The 19,612-nt window shown below is 49.9% G+C and overlaps 1 protein-coding gene across 2 annotated transcripts in view; it reads left to right on the forward strand.

Moving 5' to 3' along the window:
• Positions 1 to 19,612, forward strand: part of LOC144148985 (homeobox protein Meis1-like) — a 383,179-nt gene that overhangs the window by 355,269 nt on the left and 8,298 nt on the right. For both annotated transcript variants that reach the window (XM_077680507.1, XM_077680508.1), the window contains exons 12-13: positions 9,363 to 9,421; positions 18,943 to 19,038. In XM_077680507.1, coding sequence (XP_077536633.1) covers positions 9,363 to 9,421; positions 18,943 to 19,038 — 155 coding nt within the window. The remainder of the gene's footprint in view (positions 1 to 9,362; positions 9,422 to 18,942; positions 19,039 to 19,612) is intronic.

Here is a 19,612-nt window from a genome sequence, read left to right on the forward strand (position 1 = left end):
AAAGAACCACGTGGAGAGAAGGATCGGAGCGGGTATTGATTTTTCAATTTGTGAAAGGACCGGGTACCTAGAAAAGGGAGAATTTGAGAATGGAATGCAACGTAAAGAAAACCGAAAGAAAATGAAAAGGGACCCAGAAGGAAGATAAAAAAAAATGGCTGCTCCACTTTCATCTTTCTGGTATATTTCTTTCGCTAGCCACCTTTTATCTCTTCTCTCTTCTACTTTTTGAGAGAGGTGTACTTTTTTTGAGCCCTGATCCCACCCATCGCCTCCGGCATTTTATTCCTCACCCAGCGTCTTCGCTGTCGAGTCTTCTCTTCACGTTTTGATCTCACTCGCGATCTCACTACCTAGAATTTTTTTTTCTTCGTCTTCTCCCGTTCTGTTTGAGTTGTGTCCAGCGTCTTTCACCCTCTCCCGGTGTTGTACGACTCTGGGCCTCTAACTTTGGTAGATTTGTCGTTTCTAGCTTCGTGAAATCCCCCGACGGTTTTTTCTCACTCTTTCGTATACGATTTCTCCTTCACTTTTTTTTTTCTCCCCTCGACAGAGCGACCCACGCGTCGTGCCGCAGATGCCCATCTATTTCAGGTCCTGGCCGACTGGCTGTTGGCGGACCAATATTTTTTACCGCCATCGGTTGGGGGGACGGTGTAGGCGTGGTCTCGGATATAACCTGCCGTGTGTTTGTATGGGGCGTGGATGAGCAATTTTTCGGTCTTTATTGTTACGTAGATCCTAGCTTCTTTTTTTTTTTTGTCTGCCCGCGCCACCATCTGTTCTCGATCTTTCCAATTCCGTGCTGCAGCATTGAGCTCAATGTCTGACCCCCTGCGACAATCATGGTTCCCCGGTTTCTTTAGACTTCGTCTGAAGTACGCTTTCGCAACACGACGTATGTCCAAAAACTGCGAGAAGGGGGAGGGGGGAGTAATGGTCAAGGACTAAATGACGTATTGAGCGTAAAAAATCAAAGTCCCTTGCTTTTTAAGAGAAAGACGGTTAAAACGCGGAGATGGAAGCCTGGAAAGCCATTCTGAAAAGCCTGACAGTGCCGTGTAAAGTAAGGTAGTTGTTCTGGGTAGAACTTAGGAGTGACAGTCGGCTTGTGAGCGATAGTTGGGTGCTGTTGACTCATGCGGTCGTATTTCATTCCGTATTTGAACAGTGTACAAAAAAAAAAAAAATAGGCGCTAATAACGAAAATGAACAGCACTCTGTATTCAGAGTATAATTCCCGGTACGGAGTTCAAGACGATCCGCTCACAAGCGCGCAGTCTCATACATGTTTCCTCCCCGCCCCGCTCCATACGAACCCCCGCCCTCCTTCCCCTTCCACCGCGCGTTCTCCCTCCGATATCGTTCGTGGGGCCGCATCCGTAATTCATCTCATTTTTCGGCGCTCCTGACCTTGATAAGGCGTGTCAGGACGGGTGGCTGAAAAGGCAGCGCCCGCGCGTGGGGGCGGAATCCATCTTTCCCTTCTGGCCGTTGTGATATATATGGCCGGGCGTCACGACCTCTCTTGCCGACTCCGTGCGCGTCCCTCGAGGGAATACAGCAACTCTCCGCGCCCGCAGGGCACTGTCCGTATCTCGTTACCATTCCCAAGTTTCTCCGTACTCTCAGTATCTTTTCGGTCTCCTCCCCCTGTTCTCTCAGCCGTCCATCGCCCGGTTTCAGCAATACCTGCCCCACGGGCGCTGCGTTCGTCTTCATCGCGCCTCTACGCTTAAGTAAGGGACGTACAATCGTCCCTGAGGCATTTTCGCCTCGCCCGCATCTTCTGATAGGCGACGTGCGAATAGAGTTGTGGGGAGGCGTGCGAAAGTTTGGCGCGTCAAAGGAACGGGGAGTCTCTCTATTGACGTGCCTTTATCTTTTTTTTTCTCCCTCTCCCTTCCTCTCTAAGAGTTCCTTCTTGGTCCAGGGTGGGTTTGCAGGTTCGTGTCGCGCTATTTGCAGCTTCCCTTCTCTCACTATTGTTCTAATCATCTGCCCTCACCGCTCTCTCTCTCTCTCTCTCTCTCTCTCTCTCTCTCTCTCTCTCTCTCTCTCTCTCTCTCTCTCTCTCTCTCTCTCTCTCTCTTCTTTTAGGGCGTCCAGGCGTATAAACACAATAGCGAAACTGGAGACTCATGGGTGGTGTGCTATATGTCTTGCGGCGCCATTCGCAATTCACTGCTCTCTCTCCATCTCTTTCTTCTATATGATGGAGAGCTTGGGAGCGGACGGGACACCAGATATGTCATTTGTCATTCGACAGAGAGAAAAAAAAGTGAGCGAGGAATGGAGCGATGGGTGAATGAAAGAGCAAGAGCGAAATGAATAGATGTCTACTGCGAGAAGTAATAACGAAGATGCCTTCGAAGCGTTGCTGGGTTGGCGTAGATGTAGCGTGACGAAGTGAAGGGCCCTTTCTACGACGCAGGGTTGTCGCTTTTTTTGTGTTCGCCGCTGTTTCTCGAGTGTGTCCATCTCTGAAGAAGTATTGCCCTAGACCTGTTCGACCCGGTGGATATCTAGGGGAGAAAAAAAAGGAACGGAGGTGGTTGCGTTTCTTCTATTTCCTTTTTTTTTTTTTTTTGCAGACGATTTTCGTCAAGCGTCAACTAAAGCTAGAATACAAGCTAGCCCCCTCCTGCAACTTCGTCGTAGTGGACGCAGGTAGCTAGCGCAAACAGAGCCGCGTAAACAAGTCACGTGCTTAACCACGGATACTTCTTTGGACGCCTAGCCCGAAGGTTGTTGGTACGTTGCCCACCCTTGGCGCGCATTTTTATTCGCTTTCTTTCCTGAAATTTTAGAAATCGGTATCTGCATTGGAAAACACTCAGTGCACCCCTCCGTCTAACGACGAAGCTTTTCTGAACCCGAAGCTTTCTCACGATTGGTTCCTTGGTTGTCGTGTGAGTTTGGACTTTTGACTCGCATAATTTTTGGACTTTGCCTCGTTCAGCTTTGACGTTGAGTTGCAAGCAGTTTGGACTTTTAATCGCAGCGGCTTTGACTTTTACCCCTTGCCATTTGATTTCGCACGAACGAAGCGAGCTTCGCGTTCAACCATCGTCGCCGTGAGAGGGAAGGGTGGATGATGTTTCCGTCTAAATTTGCACGTCCATGCTGCACCCGTCTCCAAGTCCAAATCCAGACTTTTTCGACCGCGTCAAAATGGCACAATCGTATAGACATCGGCCTTAATTGTAACGCGAGGGTGCCAGTTTCGATGCCGGCCACGGGGAGAGTTTTCTTCTTTCACTTAACCCACCATCATCATCACTGTCAAATAAAGTTGGCTTCCCTGCAGTTCGTTTTCGACGCGACATACGCCATCAGAGAGAGACATACCAAACTTCGCTTTAAAACGGTCAAACTACCTCCCATATGCTTTCCCTGTCGTTCTGGAGTGTTGGCTTTCGCTTTTATATTAACCTTAGGTATGCACCAAGTTGCTGTGCGCGTGAGCTTGCCATAAATAAGCAAGTCACACGCGCGTCATATCTCTATTTTGCTCACTTTGTGGCGGTTCTGTATCGCCTTTCAGCAACCCTAGGCCGGCGCCTGGCGTGATTTATGCGGACCGATTTATTTCCCCCCCTTTCTAATTTCCTTTCTGTCAGACGCCTTCGCGTTCGCCGGCTGACTTCAACGTCCCTTCTTTTCACTTGCTTCATTCCGAGCCTTACCAGTTTCCTCCCCCCCCCCCCTCACCCCCCATTTCTCTGCCGCCAACTTTTTACGTTTTTTTTTGTTTTTTCGGCGCCGCTTTCAACGCCACCCAGTTCCCATTTCTTGCGTCTGCGTAGCCATTGGCTGCTGTTATCACGACGTGTCGCGGGATTCTATTAGTTTTTTGTTTTTGTTTTTTTGTTTTTGCGTGCTACCCGCCGTTCACTGCGCGAGGGACGGAACTCCGAAAAGATCACGGTGGAAACAGAGAGAGAGGGGGAGGGGGGGAACTGAGATTTGCGCGGGTAGGAGGTGCGGTAGGGAGGTATACGCCATTAATTTCGTATATTGAAATGTCATTCCAACGCCATGGCAGGTATGAGCGCGCGCCTGTCGCGGTGCTTTTTAGTCGTCGCAGCGAGGTTTCGTTCGCGAGGATTAAGTAGATTTCGTTTGTGTATGCATGCATCTTTTCCTTGTCACTTCTGTTGGGAAGAAAACTTGCGTGTATATATGGCCGCCGTGAGGCGGCGGTCTTAGCGTGTCTCCTGCGTTATTGACGCGTTTGCTTTATTTTTATGTTTTATCCCTGTCTTGGCACGCGGCGCCGGCTTGACAGCGAGACAGCGCCGCCATATATAAAAATTTTTCATCTTAGTGCGAGACTTTTCGGCGCTTCGTTTGCCTGACTGTCGGCAGCAGCGGTAAGCCTGTCACGGCGCAGCCATGATATAGACGGCTAGTTGGGAGTGGCTGTCATCGGGGTGTTTTGGAGTTCCTCGGTGGGCTTCATCCGGGACATTGCGCGCTGCGTAATTCCTTTCAAGAGAAGCTCTTCTTGAGACTTCGAAGGCAAACAGCGCGAAGATAGGACAAGAGGAAAGTCACACTACCTCGTCGATATCACACTAAAAGGTGGTACCGGAGGTTCTCTAGATTACGAAATCTTTATAAGTCCCAGGCTCTCTCCTTTCATGATAGCGCGTGGCGATTGCACAGCCATAGAAAAGTGGAGCGCGGATCTATCAAGACCTAGGAGTTGACGATGTGCTACTTGTCGACGACCTCACGGTCCTTCCGCGTTGCTTCAGAAATTAGAAGCAATGCTTCAGCACATGACAAAATGGCTGTGCATAGCATCATCTCACGAGTGGTAATCACCCCCTCCCCTATTCTCTTTACCGTAATCCTTTCCTATCGCTTTCTCCGCTTCCCTGATGCGTCCTTCTTCCCTTAGGGGAATCTTGAGCAGAACGCCAGTTTTAAGAAGACTCTCGAAGAGGCTAAAGGAAGCGGCTTTTACAGCTCGCGTCTCCTACCGAGCGGCTCGTTAAACATTCACACTTTGACGCCTGCTGAGACGTCTCTGTCAGCGCCACGTCGACGACACTTTGCGCCTGTAAACTTAGCCTCGGTGGCAGACAGCAAGCACCTACGGCAGCATCGCTTTGCCGTCGTCCTTATTTCTTGCTCTGTGACAATGCTCTCTCCTCCCCCACACACCAAATAAACAGATAAAAAAGAAAGTGAAACCGACTTCGCGGTTGGTGAGGACGGAGAAAGGGCAGCGACAGCGTGTTTACTACTACACCCCGAGTGTAACGACCCATTCTTCCCCGGGACTCACCGTTCCACAGCGCCCGACCATTGTTCTCCGACTGCCAGGCCCTCTCGCTATCTCCGCTCGCCGCCCTCCCGCCCATCCCCCTATCTACTCCCGCGGAGGCTGGTAGAGCGAAGCGTGGTCATTAACGAACCTGTCCGAAACTTTCGCTCCTTCGCGGATGAAAAGCCTCCTCCCCATCCCCATCTCCTCCCGCGCCTCGTCTACCTTTGTATTCCCCGTTGGGAGAGCCTGGAGAGCTGGGAAGTAGGGGAAGTGGTGCGCGTTTTGCGAGCTAATTGCTTTCGTTGGACGACACTCTAGGGTGCGCGTCGCACAGCGGGGAAAGAGGCGCTGCGCAGTAAGTTGGGCAGGCACGAGCGGCTGAAAAGGCTTCCTTTCTGGCTTGGCTTGGCTACGTTCGGAGGGCTCTTCGCCCACGCGTAAATGGTAACGCTGCGGTACCTGTGGCTGCGGTAACACCACGACGTTGCGACCACCACGTGGGGCAATTAGGGGAGGCGAAACATGCGCGTCGTTAGGTGGTTGCTGCTGGCGCGCTCTCAAAGCCGGTGGCCTAAAGTTTCAGGCGTTCAAAATACAACTAACGAGGTACTGAGAAAGGGGATATTTCGGTCGTTATCGTGCATAGTTATTGCTTTAGAGCTGCTGGGATGCGTCGAAGGCTTTTCCGTGCGACTAACGATGCTCTTAACGTCCGATTACCGGCGCCAACTGGTCTCATGACGAAAAAACAGTATCGTTAAGAGAGTATGGGCCTCTGGGTCATTACTACGCCAGATCTGGAGTCACCGTCGCACTATTTCTTTTCTTGACGCCCGAGTGGTAGTTTATCGCGCATTAGGTCCTCGATCTGTGTACAAGTTGTGAAGCTCAAGCCGCAACAGCTTAAGCCGGACCGTGTAGTTGTCGTATTTGCTGAATTGCCCGGTTTAGGTTGTTCCTATTCGTTTACTACCGTAAATCGTCCTGTTACTGGGTCGTTCCCCGCTGAAGTCTCGTTTCCGGAACGATGTCTCCCCGGACAGCATTACTGAAACCGGTGTGCGTTAGCCGTTGTGAGTTGCGTTTGAGTTCGAGTTAGTCTCGTTCTGTTACGCTGTCCGTTTGGTCCACCGCGAAACTAAGAAAACGAAAGAAAAAATACCAGGAGAAAGGTATTAAACGAAATACGATAAGCCTTCACCCTCCCCGACGAGCTCGTTATCGTTCCCGAGTCGAGAGATTTGCCCCCGAGAACCATTAGAACAAGTGCGGGCCAAGTAAGCGTCCCTGGAAAGGAGAAAAGACCCGTAGGGTTCCGGCCTTGCTTTTGGAAAGAGACAGGGGACGCGGACGAGATACGGCGGAGACGGGAGCGATCCATCATCGAAAATGGACCCGTGGTCCGAGCCAAAATCTCCCCGTGTTCTGTCTCTTTGTAGCCTTTTGTGCCTACCTTTCTACGTAAGGCAGCATTTGCTCCGTACTCTGGGTAATGGAGCCGACCGCGGATGTCGTGGTTGGGTTTTGTTGCTATAGGATGTCGCTGGCTGTCGCTTATGTGGACCCGTCCAATCTTTGTTGCAAACGCCGAAAAAGTTTCCAGGGATGCATCCGGTTTGAAGCACGGACACAGCCGCCAATATGCGCGATTTTTTTTTTGTATGTCCTTCTTTTTCATCAGCTCAATTGAAGGTTCAGCATTGCGTCATCTTGCTACAGCCCCGGGTTCCGCGTCTCTGTTCGTGCTAACAGATTTCTAAATACTAGAACATGTTTATGTATACTGAAGGAGGAAACCGGTATGTAACACATTAACGCCGCTTACGAAGATGCTATTAATAAAAGTCGCTAGGGCCTGTGTACATTAATATCAGTCTTCCTATATTTCCCCCCTAAAGAGGGCTTCTCAGAAATGTATCTGTGTATAGTTGTAAAGCCGATTTTAAAGATGATGTGTATCTAACGCTCCATAGCAATAAGTGTTTTTTTTTTTTTTTCTTCCGGATACGTTGTGTGCCAGACGTGAGCACACTGTTCCGAAGCTCGTTGCATTCACTTGAAAACACGGTGTCACAGTCGCGGGCGAAATTGAAGCTTCGTGCAGGTGAAGTAGGTCGACATCGTCGATGTCCCATCTGTCTCCTCTGTAGGTTGTCGAAAAAACCGCGATCAGCGGCACGTTGACAAGTTATCGACCGCGTGCGACGATTGACGCGCGCATTTTTCAAAATACCATGCCGATAAAGAAAAAACACTCAAGCAAACAATGCGTCCAGGAACGATCGGCGAAGATATAAGCCACAGCGAGTCTCGCCCGAGAGATCGTTAGACGTCGTCTACAAAAAGAGAGGAAGGAGCGGCCGGAGGGGACATCAAGTATTCATCGCCGAGAAAGGAGGAAGGCATTTCGCGCGCGGTGTCGATGGCGACGAGGCTTGCAAGCCGGCTTGAGACATCGCGGAAAGGTGTGTAGGGGGCTATCCAGACAAGACGCTGCTCGAAAAGCAGAGGAGACGAGAAGGGAAATAATAGTTACACAACGAAGGCGGCAGCAGCCGCAGCCTTTTCCGGCGTTCTCGGCAGCCTCCCCTCTCGCAGCGGCTGCGTGGAACGAAAATGACTGGTCGTTACGTCTTTTAGTGGGCTCCCAAACAGAGGAGACGTAAAAGGGGCGGTGGCAGGCTCGACTCGAGGGGCATCATCATCGTTAGAGCGGCGGCGCTCGCGGAACGCACAAGTGGTAATGGCCGACCTGTGGATATTTGGAAGGAGATGGGCGCGAGAGGGCGTCAGGAGACTCAAGACCTCGCAGCAGGTATAGGCCTACTTTTTCTCCGCTTGGAGCGTGGCCGCTGATAGGTGGGTTGGCGAGCGCTTCGATGAAGGGCTCGTGTTCCGGACTCCGCGCACACCTAGAGCCGCGTATATTTATACCGGCCGGGACAACAAGAAGCCGGGAGCTTCTTCGAAGATGAGGAGCTTGCTTCGAGTCACTCACACGCACCGTTTGTCGAATAGCAGCGCACTGATCGGTGGTCCCTCCGCGGGAAAATACCTGCTTGGTTGTTATGCCCCCGTGGAGGCCGATCCGCTTGCAATGGGCCCCACGGTGATACATGCCTGTTTTTTTTGGAGGCGAAACGCTGGGTGTGGCTGGGCGTGTCATTGTTTTTCGCTCAACGGAGCTCACTTCGAAGACTTGGCCGCGGCTTGTTGTTCTGGGCAGTCGGGATGAGCGGTTGCTTCGTGGCGTATATTTGGTGGGGTCATTTCCGAGTGCGTACATTTGTTCGTGGGCCCGAGCTAAGCGTGCGCTACTACAGATGTTTGGATGCTTGGAAGTCCTTTGGGCGGGGGTGTGGGTGCAGATACAACGAGGGAGATGGCGCCAAATCGCCGCGTTAGTGCCTACTGATGTGTTAGTGCGATAAGTGCGCCGTAAATAGGTACAAGGGGAGCAGGGCTCTTTCCGAGTGGTGATTAATGTAACGACAACAACAACAACAACAACAAAACGAAACAAAATAGCAGTAACGGAGTAAGTCTTTTACTCTAATTGAAGGCTTTCAGAAATAGTGTTCTGGTGTGCACGCGTCTAAATACTGGAAACAAAATGAACGGGACCGTCGAAGTCGTAAAGTGAGGCCATTTCTTGACGATCAAATATGCGCGTTCTTTCAGACGTTCCGCACCAAAATGCTAGGCATTTTTTCAAAGGTCACTTAAAGCGTCGCAGTCAGTTGGCGCTGCAAAACTTGTTGTGGTCCGTTCTTTAATTTTTGTACATCGCGCGAAACGTGTCGATGCGAATATGTAGAACGCATGTCCGCGGACTAGACTGCTTCTTGTTTTCCCCGGGAGTCGCCATTGCTGCATCAGTGTTGTTTCTAACCCCGGGGTGGTCCAGTGCGACGAAAGAGTCGTGCGAATGATCATTCTTGCCGCCGTGTGCGCATTCCTAGTGGAGTTTTGTGCTGCAGGGCCTTTATACGATTAGTAGTACGCTTGTAACGTAGACTAAGAGTTGTAATATCGCACGAGTGTGTACTGACGTTTTCGCTTTCTGCTTCTTCTTTTGCAGGTTCATTAACGCGAGGCGAAGAATCGTGCAACCAATGATCGATCAATCTAATCGAGCGGGTGAGTGAACCGTATTTTGATCTTGGGCTGTCAAATCACCCCTTTCCTGTCATGTCACCCCCATCCGTCATCCATCCTTGCCACTCATGTTCTTCCTCTCTCTCCCATTCACCTACCGCTCTCCTCGCTCTCATTCGTACCTCGTACCTAGCACTCGATCCACTCGCTCGGCCCCACGCTACACACTCCACTGCTCTTGGCCCTTCCCTCCCCCCACGTAGTGCCATTCCTCGTTACGGCCCCTCCCCCATTTTCTTCAGTCTTCTCGCAATACTACTGTGCCTCTCCCGCATCTTCCCTGCTCTCCGATTCTTATTCTCCATAATTTCCCTTTTCCGCGGTGTTTCCTCCCAATCCAACACTCTTCCCATCCCGCGAATCTCTTCCCCTCTGCATATTCATTCTGTCTTATGCTCTCCTGCTGTTCCCCTGCGATCTCTTCCTTCCACTCACACCTTTCCATGCACTTCCTCCTATTCCCGGTTACCATCCATCCCTCCCTAGTTCCCCACATTTTTCCCTGTCACGTACGCAGTCTTTCGCTCCAATCCCACTCCCCCCTTTTCCTACCCCTACTGCTTGTGTCTTTTCAATGCCTCTCTCTCTGTCTCTCTCATACATTTCCCTACTTCCGTACCGTTTTCCTTTCCTCTTTTCCCTAACTTCACTCTTCTTCCACTCTTGCCGCCATTCCTTTTTTCTATCCCCCTTTATAATACTCTCCGATCTTCCTTTGTTTCTGTGAAGGTAACTCCCTCCCCCAAATCCGGATCACGTGATCCACCTGTGACCCACGAATATATATGTCTCTAGTTGATTTGAGCCACAGTAAGACAGTCAGACAGGCCGAAAATTTTGCGTTGAAGTAGCCCAAAAAGGACTGTCGTCTTTAAAGGGGCACTGACACAAAAATTTTGCATCTTGTTTTTTTTTGTTGCGATAAGTAGCTAGTGACCTACTTATAACCTGTAGAAACCTCATTTGCTTCAGCGTGCGACGGTTGTTTAATTAGAGGCATTTTCAATGCGGCCAGTCGCAGTTTCGGTTTCAGCGAGTGCCGCGAAACGATGGATTTTGTGGATTTTGTGTGAACAAAGCTGACCACGTGACCGTCGGAGGGATATCACAGTTACAGAGCAGAGCCGCCGTAGCACTGTCGAATCCGCATCGACGGCAGTTTCTGCGAATGCCCCCCCCCGTACTGATCTCGTGAGGCGCCTAATTAAAAAGCGACCGTGGATGTGACGCAGGCGCTGCGAGTGCAAATGCTACCGCGGCTAACGAACGACGCGCGACGCTCGAGACGGTGGGTGGCAAGACGCGCGCTGGGAGCAGCCGGCCGGTCTGCCTACAGGTCCGCCTACAGATGTGTTCGGCTTAGCACTGCGGCGGATATTCGAGTGCCGCTCTCGTGAGCGGTGCGGATGACAATTTTTAATGCAACCCGCCATGGCATCATTAACTCCTTTCTCATGTAAGCCACCATGGTCGGGACTTGGGGACAATTTCGTGCAGCGGTAACAAGCTATCACTCGAGCTACCTGCGCCGGCGTGGGCCACTTCGCGGCCGTGGCCGCCGCCTGCACAGCGACCGTGCGGCTAGCTCAGTGGGCTTTTCGTGCCTCCGGCGCGTTTTCGCATCCAATGGTAATAAACAGTAATAGAAACAGAGTGCCTGGAATAGAACTTTGATAGCGGCCAGCTGCCCCATGAGCTGACGAAATCACGGCGCCTCCGCCGCCAACGATCGGGTCTTTCGTTCTCGAGAGCAGAAGCTCCGCCCTCCGGCCCTCCGATTGGAGCGGCGAGCTGGGCCAGCCGGCGAAAAACGCCGGCAGTGCGGAAGCGGCAAACACAAACTCGTGACGTGTTGAATGTTGTTTATTTACACGATATCCTCGGGATGTCGATTGCGCGTGGTCCTCTGCTGGCTGCTCGGTTGCGTTTCGCACACTTTAAAATTGATTTTAAATATGTTTTAGGCTGTATTCGCCGCTGATATTTTGCAGATGATGTATATGTGTTCCCACGTTCCCACCAATCTATCTCTGAGGTTATCTCGCCTTCAAAATTTTGTGTCAGTGCCCCTTTAAAGCTCAAATACATGTCAAGCGCAAGCTTAGTTTATTCTGTTCCGTCCGAACGCAATACCGGGGCGACCAGATCCCCTTCTGGTGCCTTAATTCTGATCGCCGTCCGTTTCAAAAGTGTCAGTTTCGCGCTCAATTTTAAACGTGACGATATCGAACTTGCGAAGCCTCCCTCTCGTCAATGACAAGCACAGAAACCGACGCCTCGCGTTGCTTGCGCTGCGTCACATCCGCGGATGTGACGCAGCGCAAGCAACGTTAACAAATCCCCCTGAGACACGTTGCGATGGCATCTCTCAGTGTATTTATGGTTGTACTTCACAGACACTAGTAACACATTTTGAATATATTTCAAGCAATATTTTCTGTGTCTTGAAAATGCAATACTAGCACATTTTGTACGCATTGCAAGTGGCGTTTTCTACGCATTTGAAAAGCATTACTAGCGCATTTTTTAGGTATTGAAAAGGGTATTTTCTGTGCATTTTCAATGAGTTTAAAATGCATTGAATATATATTTTCGCTGCACTCCTAATGTATTTGCGCGATACAGTTGGAATACGATTTAAAGGTATTTAGAGTGCATATGGAATGTGAACAAAATAATGCAAACTAAGTAAACAGGTAACATGTGTATTAAATGCATTCAAAATACATTGAAAATACGGCGTTTTCGTTTCTCTGAGGGCCAATAAGGCTCACTTTGAAGCGGGCATGGATAGGACCGAGCTTAAACCCCGCCGCTGGGGAGAGAAGAAGTATAGCGCCGATGGAACGCACTCTATTTCACCACCGGTGTCTCTGGCGAGCTACGTATAGAGTTCTGATCAAGCGCCTGCCACGTGCTTTGGCCCTCCACGTTTCTCGCGCCGGAATCTCGAGCGGAGAAACAGCGTTCGGGGGGGAATCAAATGTCCCGGTGTGCGAGGCGCGCGCTCACCATCGAAGCTGTCGGCCGTGCTAAACGTGTAGTGGACCTGCCGTGGCGCAGTGGAGGCGAGAAGAAGCACCGGGGGAGCAGTGGTGACTGCGACGGGGGAGCTAACTCCTCCTATGCAGTCCCCGCTCCCTCAACCATTTATGTTCCAAAATAAGTGACTGTACCTCGGGCCGGGCCAGGCATGCTGCTTGTTAAAGCGGAAGCGCTGTCTGCGTCACGCATAGGCTCACGATGATGTGACCCCTGCTGTTGGTAATTGGGAAATCTGAAACACACACACAAAATCCCGGGCCATCTCCACTAACGTGAAACCTGGGGTGGGGCGAAGCATGCGGTATATGAGTGTATTCTTGGCGCCTTGGCGTTAGCCTAACCCATATGCTGCAACGCGAAGTGGTACAAGAGCATATTCCGGAAATATTATACGCAGATTTTGCCCACGGAAATGAAACCGTCAGGAAGTAGAGCTATACAGCTTTGCTGTAGAAGTCTGGTGTCTTTGAAGCACGAATCGTTCTATCGCGAGGCGTAAACGAGTGCCTTATGAAGCGTTCCAGCGCGAGGCGGGAACGAGTGTCCCGGTATTTTTTAAATACGCGTTACGTTTTAGCGCGAGATGTAAACGTGTTTACCGGTGTTTTAAATGCAGAGCATTTCAGTAACTCACGATGTCACCCGCGTTGACGTCCGTAGTCGTAGTCCGCACTCCTCCCCCTACACTATATATAAAAAAATACTATCCGGCGCCTGGTTTCGATCCCTCTACCCTGTGGGCGGAACGCGAGGTACATTCCCACTGCTCCACAAAGCCGACACAGAATGGGAGGCTACGAACGCGCCTTATATCCTTGACTCATTCAAACTACGTCAAGAAGCTGCTGATACAACGCATTCACTACCACCAACTCCCCCAACACTAAACGTTAACGCAATACACCCACCTCCTATGCGACGCATTTACTCGAGTCCCCCTTGCGGGGAGATGGGCCCAATTTTTTTTAATACGCGTTACGTTGTAGCGCGAGGTGTAATCGTGTTTTGCGGTGTTTTAGTACCGTGACTACATGAGACGACACTTACGACGACGACAGGAGACGCCAACAGCTTCAGCCCCTAAAAAAATGAAATGGCTGCTTCTGATAGTGCAGTGATAAAGGATGTTGTTCTGTAGCTGGGGCTCCCAATTTCACGCGACCGCCAGAGAGAGAGAGAGAGAGAGAGAGAGAGAGAGAGAGAGAGAGAGAGAGAGAGAGAGAGAGAGAGAGAGAGAGAGAGAGAGAGAGAGAGAGAGAGAGAGAGAGAGAGAGAGAGAGAGAGAGAGAACACTAAACTTTTTAAAGCCAATATCAAGCCAACTAGGGATTAATCCTGGTCGCCCTCTCTTGGAAGCTCAGCTCCAGCGCCTATAGAAAACACCGAACTGTTTGAGCACTGTTGCAGCGTAGTTCCACAACCGACTATACCTGCTCATTAGACACGGCCGTTCCGTATGCGATCAAGTTCGATGCATTAGGCCTACAGGCATTTTTAAGGAACGAAGTGTTTTTCCGCACACTTGTGGCAAACGCAATGGTAGCACACTATAGCTGTGGGCAATCCATCAAGTATTGTTCAAGCTGATACAGAACACGTTTTACATCGGCGATTTTTACTCACCCGTCAGAAGAAAAAATCACGCTGGTTAAAGGAAATAAAAAAGGAATTGGTTATACGACAATTCCTATTTTTTGCAGCTTTTTTAAGAACGAATGAAGGTGTGTATTAGAATGTAAGGTGTGTATTCAACGGGCAATTGTTGGCGACTTTAATTTAAGGCAGCAAAATTTCACAAGCTGGCTCTGGGTACTGTTTATAGTATATCTACTCGCGCTGCATCTGCGCCTTCGAGTATCTCCATACAGTCAGAAAACGAATACTGTGTGAAAACTGCTGACGACGTGTCCTCAAAGGAAAAAAAAAAAAAAGCAGCAGCACCTATAACGAAAGCATCTTGTTTCAAAACGAGTTATCATCAGCAAGCGCCGAAACCAAACCGAAACGTCGGCATTTCGTTTCGGCTGCTCTAGCGTGGTAGAAACGTGGTCACGCCTGCAGGAGGAAAAGTCACGGCACTGCAGCTCCCTCCTGGAACGTTACATAGGCGTCAGAATATCTTGGGATCGGGCGAGTTGTTTCATAATCACGTTTCATAATCACCTGAAATTTTCAGCTTGAACGTAGACAACGAAGGATAGTCAAGAAGAAAATACGAACGCAATGCTTCGGGTGTCCTTGCCGACCGTTTTTCGTTTCCTGCTTGCAAGCTCAAATTTTCGAACGATTATAGCCTTTCCAGTCCGTACAAAAACTTTCAGACGCAAGTCTGGAAGTAAGTTTCCCAACACTGCGGTATCAAAACCGTAAACATATTCTACGGCAACCTTGATTTTTGTCCTTTGCGAGTCTACAATAATCGCATTAACAGGGATGCTGTTTCGCAAACCGCAATTTTTCGTGTCCGCAGTTAAAAATGTTAAGAAATTGCCGAGCACGAACACGTGAGAGCGGGCCTCGCGACGACCGCTCAGCGTTCTCGGCGCACGTTTATCAAGCCAAACATATACCCACTTAGGGAGATTGGCCAAGAAAGGCCAAAAACAACAACAACAACAAAGTGGGGTTGTGCCCCCTGCCATAGGAACTGGTGAAACAGGAAAGTGACATGTGCCTTCACAAGAGCATTCCAATGTTTGTTGTGCATCGATATGAACGCTATTTATATTTCGTCGGTATGGCACCGTTATACGCATCAACGCTATAGACACTGCATTGCGCGCGCCGGAGCATTGCGTAAATCCGAATTAAACCACATGCGTTCGCAAACAGTCCGTGCGAACGAAACCAAACGGGTTGTCAGCGAATCGTTTGGTGAACACACGGTCCGCTGCAGCGAAAAGAGCAGCGGACCGTGTCACGAGCGCGACATCGGCAAGTCGGCTTCCCCGCAGCTTACGCTGCGCGTCCCCCGTACACGTAGGCGCTGGCATCGAGGCGCCGACTGTCGGCGCTCATTGGCGTCATTATGCACTACTTCGCTTCGCCTCTCCTAGATGGCAGCACCATCTGAAAGGAAGGATATAAGGCGCGTTCGTCGTCCTATTCATGCGTCTGTTCATAGCGCAGTCGGGAGCGCGTTTCGTCAATCGAAGTTTTTCTGGCGATGCCATTTCCGTGACGGATAGGACGTCAGAGAGATCCTCGTGGACCCCGGCATAAAACACTTTCGTGTTAGAAAATCTCCAGCGTTCGTCCTAATCGTGGCAACAGTTGCTCGGAACGAGAAAGACCCATTATAGCGTACGCTCCTCCAAGGTGATGTCCAATGATTGTCACTTCGCAAAAAGTGAAAGAAGCTCACACTTATAGCAACAATGATGGAGTAAATGTCACTGCAGCGGCGAAGGATTAAATCGGCTGCAATCCTGGGCTTAAACCTTCGTGATGGTCGGGACGGTACCGCTTCGCTACCTTCAAGCCTTAAGCGTGAACTGCACGGAGCGTTTTCTGCTCGCGAAAACGCGCCGCGCACGCCACAGGTGCGCTGACGCTGCCCCGGAGCCACCCGCATGCTGCGCGCGGCGCGGCAGGCGGCGGCAACATGGCGGCGGCTTCGGCCGCGAAGTGGCGTCGGGAGCTCGACCGACCGCTTTTAAGCACTTTCTAAAATGCCGCTCAAGGCACGCATGAAGTTGCTTGTGTGATGAAGTCGCATGAAGCTGATAATTTGGGTGAAAACGGTACTATAAAACATCATCCGCGCCGCTAGTGAAAGCGCACGTGCAATATCTGCCAGGGTGGTAAGTCTAACTATCTCTGGTGGAGCCAGCCGGCTGTCTCGAGCGCTTCGAAACTGCCGCCATGAGGCGCACGCCTCCCCATTGGCGCAAGTCGCCAGGCTCCTCCCACTGCCGCGCGCGAAACGCGTCATTTTCTGAGCGAGGCAGAAGCTGGCGCGCGCGCGGAATCGTCGACGCGGACGTCAAAAAATCGCACGCGCAACGCCGACGCGCACTAATGGCGTGCAAAAACGCTCCATGCGGTTCACGCTTTACTCGTTAGTCTGAGCTTCCTTCAATTTTTTGCCCTGCGAAGCCGACTTAACAAAATCAGAACAAGTTTGCGCAGGCCGTTGGGCATTTCTTCAAAACCGTCCATGCTCGAACCCACGCTGGTGTTTTTTTGCCAACTTAGTTTCCACCCAACCAGTGCTGTACTCGGCTCGCGCAGCAGCTCATCTCTTTGTTCGAGGAACAACTCACAAATATTGCGTTTCTTTTCTCTAGCGATCACTGCCACGGGCCTGGCAGTTGATTGATCGGTTCTCTCGGACGCAGATCCTCCCTTCATTGCGGAAATGAGTCTAGCCATTAACGTGTATATATGCCTCCGGAAAGACGTCCTGCGCCAGGCGAGGAAGCGAGCGGCTCGCGTGAAGGGCGGGGGAGTTGACGGACAAAGTCGAGGAGGCCCAGAAAAGTGGCGGGCTCTCCGCGAGAATAACGAAATAGAAAAATGCTTTGAGATGTGCGGATGTTATCCAGTCCGGCCGGCCCAGAAATTGCGTTTTTCGAAACATGCGAGAGAAATCAGGGGAAACACAGCGCAGCTGGCGCAGGGACAAAAAGAAAAAGACTGGACGCACACGAGCGCTGGGACCAACGGTTTATTGGAAGGAAATACACACGCACATGCACACACACGCACAGACTCACACACGCATATTGTAAGGCTGATTGATAGACAGAGATAGCAGACCGTAACGTTCAGGCTCCGTTACTCGGAACTGAGGAGGCAGGTAGCAATGTTATGGAGACCGAGCCTCGTTGCTGATAATGATCAGCCGAAGAAGAGGTGCCGTGATGATGATTATGTACAGGAGATGATGCGGCAGTCGCAAGCTAGTGGAGGCGATGGTTGGTACTGGCGGCGACAAACACCCTCTTGCAGGAAAAAAGACTCAACCAGCTCACTATATATATATATATATATATATATATATATATATATATATATATATATATATATAGATATATATATATATATATATATATATATATATATATATATATATATATATAACACCGAAATAAAGTTTGGAAGTCAAGAAAACCTCGAAAAGCAAGAGGGAGAATATGGTTGGTCATAGAAACAGATAAAGAATTTGGAAAGAAAGTGGAGAAAAAATGCCCGCCAGGTAGGATCCGAACCCACGACGTCCAGAATACCGGTCTGGTGCGATAACCACTACGCTACCGGCAGGGCTATTTTCCCCATCCACTTTCTGGGGTATTTATGTCAATGTAATTTTTCCTGTGCTTGCGGGTGGTAGCCAGCGCCACTTCGACTTCTCGGGGGGAAGGGAACCTTCTTTTTAACCCCCGGGCCGTGACTCGAGTGTCTACGACATGTCTGGAGTGGTCGATCAGCGTTGAACCCTCTTAAGCTTCCTATGGCACCAAGACTGCCAGAACAGAGGCCCTCGCTGGCAGTCTTGGTCGCTCGAGGCCAAAGCGGGCAAGCCTCAGAAATAAAACACAAGGAAAAGCACGGCAGCCTGGCCCTCCCCGCCCATGTGAATAACTGAATGTTGTAGATTCAACGCCACGCCGTGCACACGTGAACAGTAAGCTGCCGATTACGTGCACACCGCAGCAGGCGACGGCCACGAGCCGAACAGGAGCGTCAAAAGGCGCGAGCTAGGCGTGCCTTCGATTTAGGTCGGGTGCGAGGTGGATAAGCTAGAGCGCATTGGTGTCAAAAGAAAAGTTAAAGCATTGCTATTGGGGAAGGGAAAAGAGGAGTTTGTAACTAAGGAACTCTACGAATGGCCTCGGATTCGTTTTCTTTGGTTCTCGGTGTTTAATTATGGTGTTTCATAAATTTGCATTTACAAATTTTTTAAAGCACTGCATGTTATATGGCTTTTAAAACTGTTGTAAATGTATTGTTTTTGTTGTCGGTAAGGAATTGTGCATCGGGGTGGTAGTTTTCTGCACGAAGAACAAAAGGTTCATACCAGCAAGAGGAAAGCGAAAACTGGGCTTAAGCCGGGATTGAGAATGTTGCCGCGACTGTCGTAATAACTTTAAAAGAATGGCGTCATTTCACGTCGCAGCCTACCGAACTGCGGGACACACTTTTTTTTTTTACGTCCATAGATCACGATATGGCTTTTGTGTCGGTAGTCTGAACATAGCCTTAGTGTTACGGTGTGAATAGTTGTCATCGATCGCCACGCACCGTAGGCGATACTCAGCGCGAAGAGCTGTTGTTTTATGCCGCGTAACACGGTAGTTACGTTGCGGTTCATTCTCCAATATGCGCCTTCCTATACTGCGCACACACTTTTACGCTAATCGTGGCGCGAGGGAAGGTTCTTGCTGAGTTTCGCTTTGAGTTGTTCTTATTAGCATTCTCTCTTACTCGTTTGTTTTGTTTGGCAATTGGCGCAGGTGGGACGATAGGAGGCGCAAGTGCGGCGTATGGACCTGACGGTGGAATGGGATACATGATGGACGGCAGTCCACAAATGCACATTAGGCCACCAGGTCAGTTTGTTTTGTTTGCCCTTTGTTTGTCGATTGTGTTTGCTTTTGTTTTGTCTTCTCCGTAGCAGTATCCTGTGTTCTGTGCTAGTGTTATATGCAGCAAAGTCTTAGTCGTGAATAATGGTCGCCCTCGCCTTAGTCTAAAGAAACACACGTACCCCCCATATATATATATATATATATATATATATATATATATATATATATATATATATATATATATATATATATATATATGAGTAACAATTCGGACACAATGCAAGAAATATCAAGGGCAAGGACGTTTTTTACGTATCGGCAAGGGACGCGCCTTTTTCAGAGTAGTGTTTGATGTAAAGCTTACTCTGATGAAGGCAAGGTCCTTACCGATACGTGAGTAAACGTCCTTGTTATTGTTATTTCCGTGTGCCCGACTTTTCACTCCGAAGAGAGCGGAAACACCACGAGTCCGCAAATTATTTATATGGGACCAAATTATTGTTAAGGTATTTTACGCAGATGTAAGAGAATTTTTCTGTACTAGCCACGGCACGTCTTTTGCAGTTATGGTTTTTCGGCCCACGTACAGTCTTTG

The sequence above is a fragment of the Haemaphysalis longicornis genome, unplaced genomic scaffold, assembly GCF_048455015.1.
Source record: "Haemaphysalis longicornis isolate Haplotype H1 unplaced genomic scaffold, Haemaphysalis longicornis Haplotype H1 scaffold_8, whole genome shotgun sequence".
Classification (NCBI taxonomy): Eukaryota; Metazoa; Arthropoda; class Arachnida; order Ixodida; family Ixodidae; genus Haemaphysalis; species Haemaphysalis longicornis.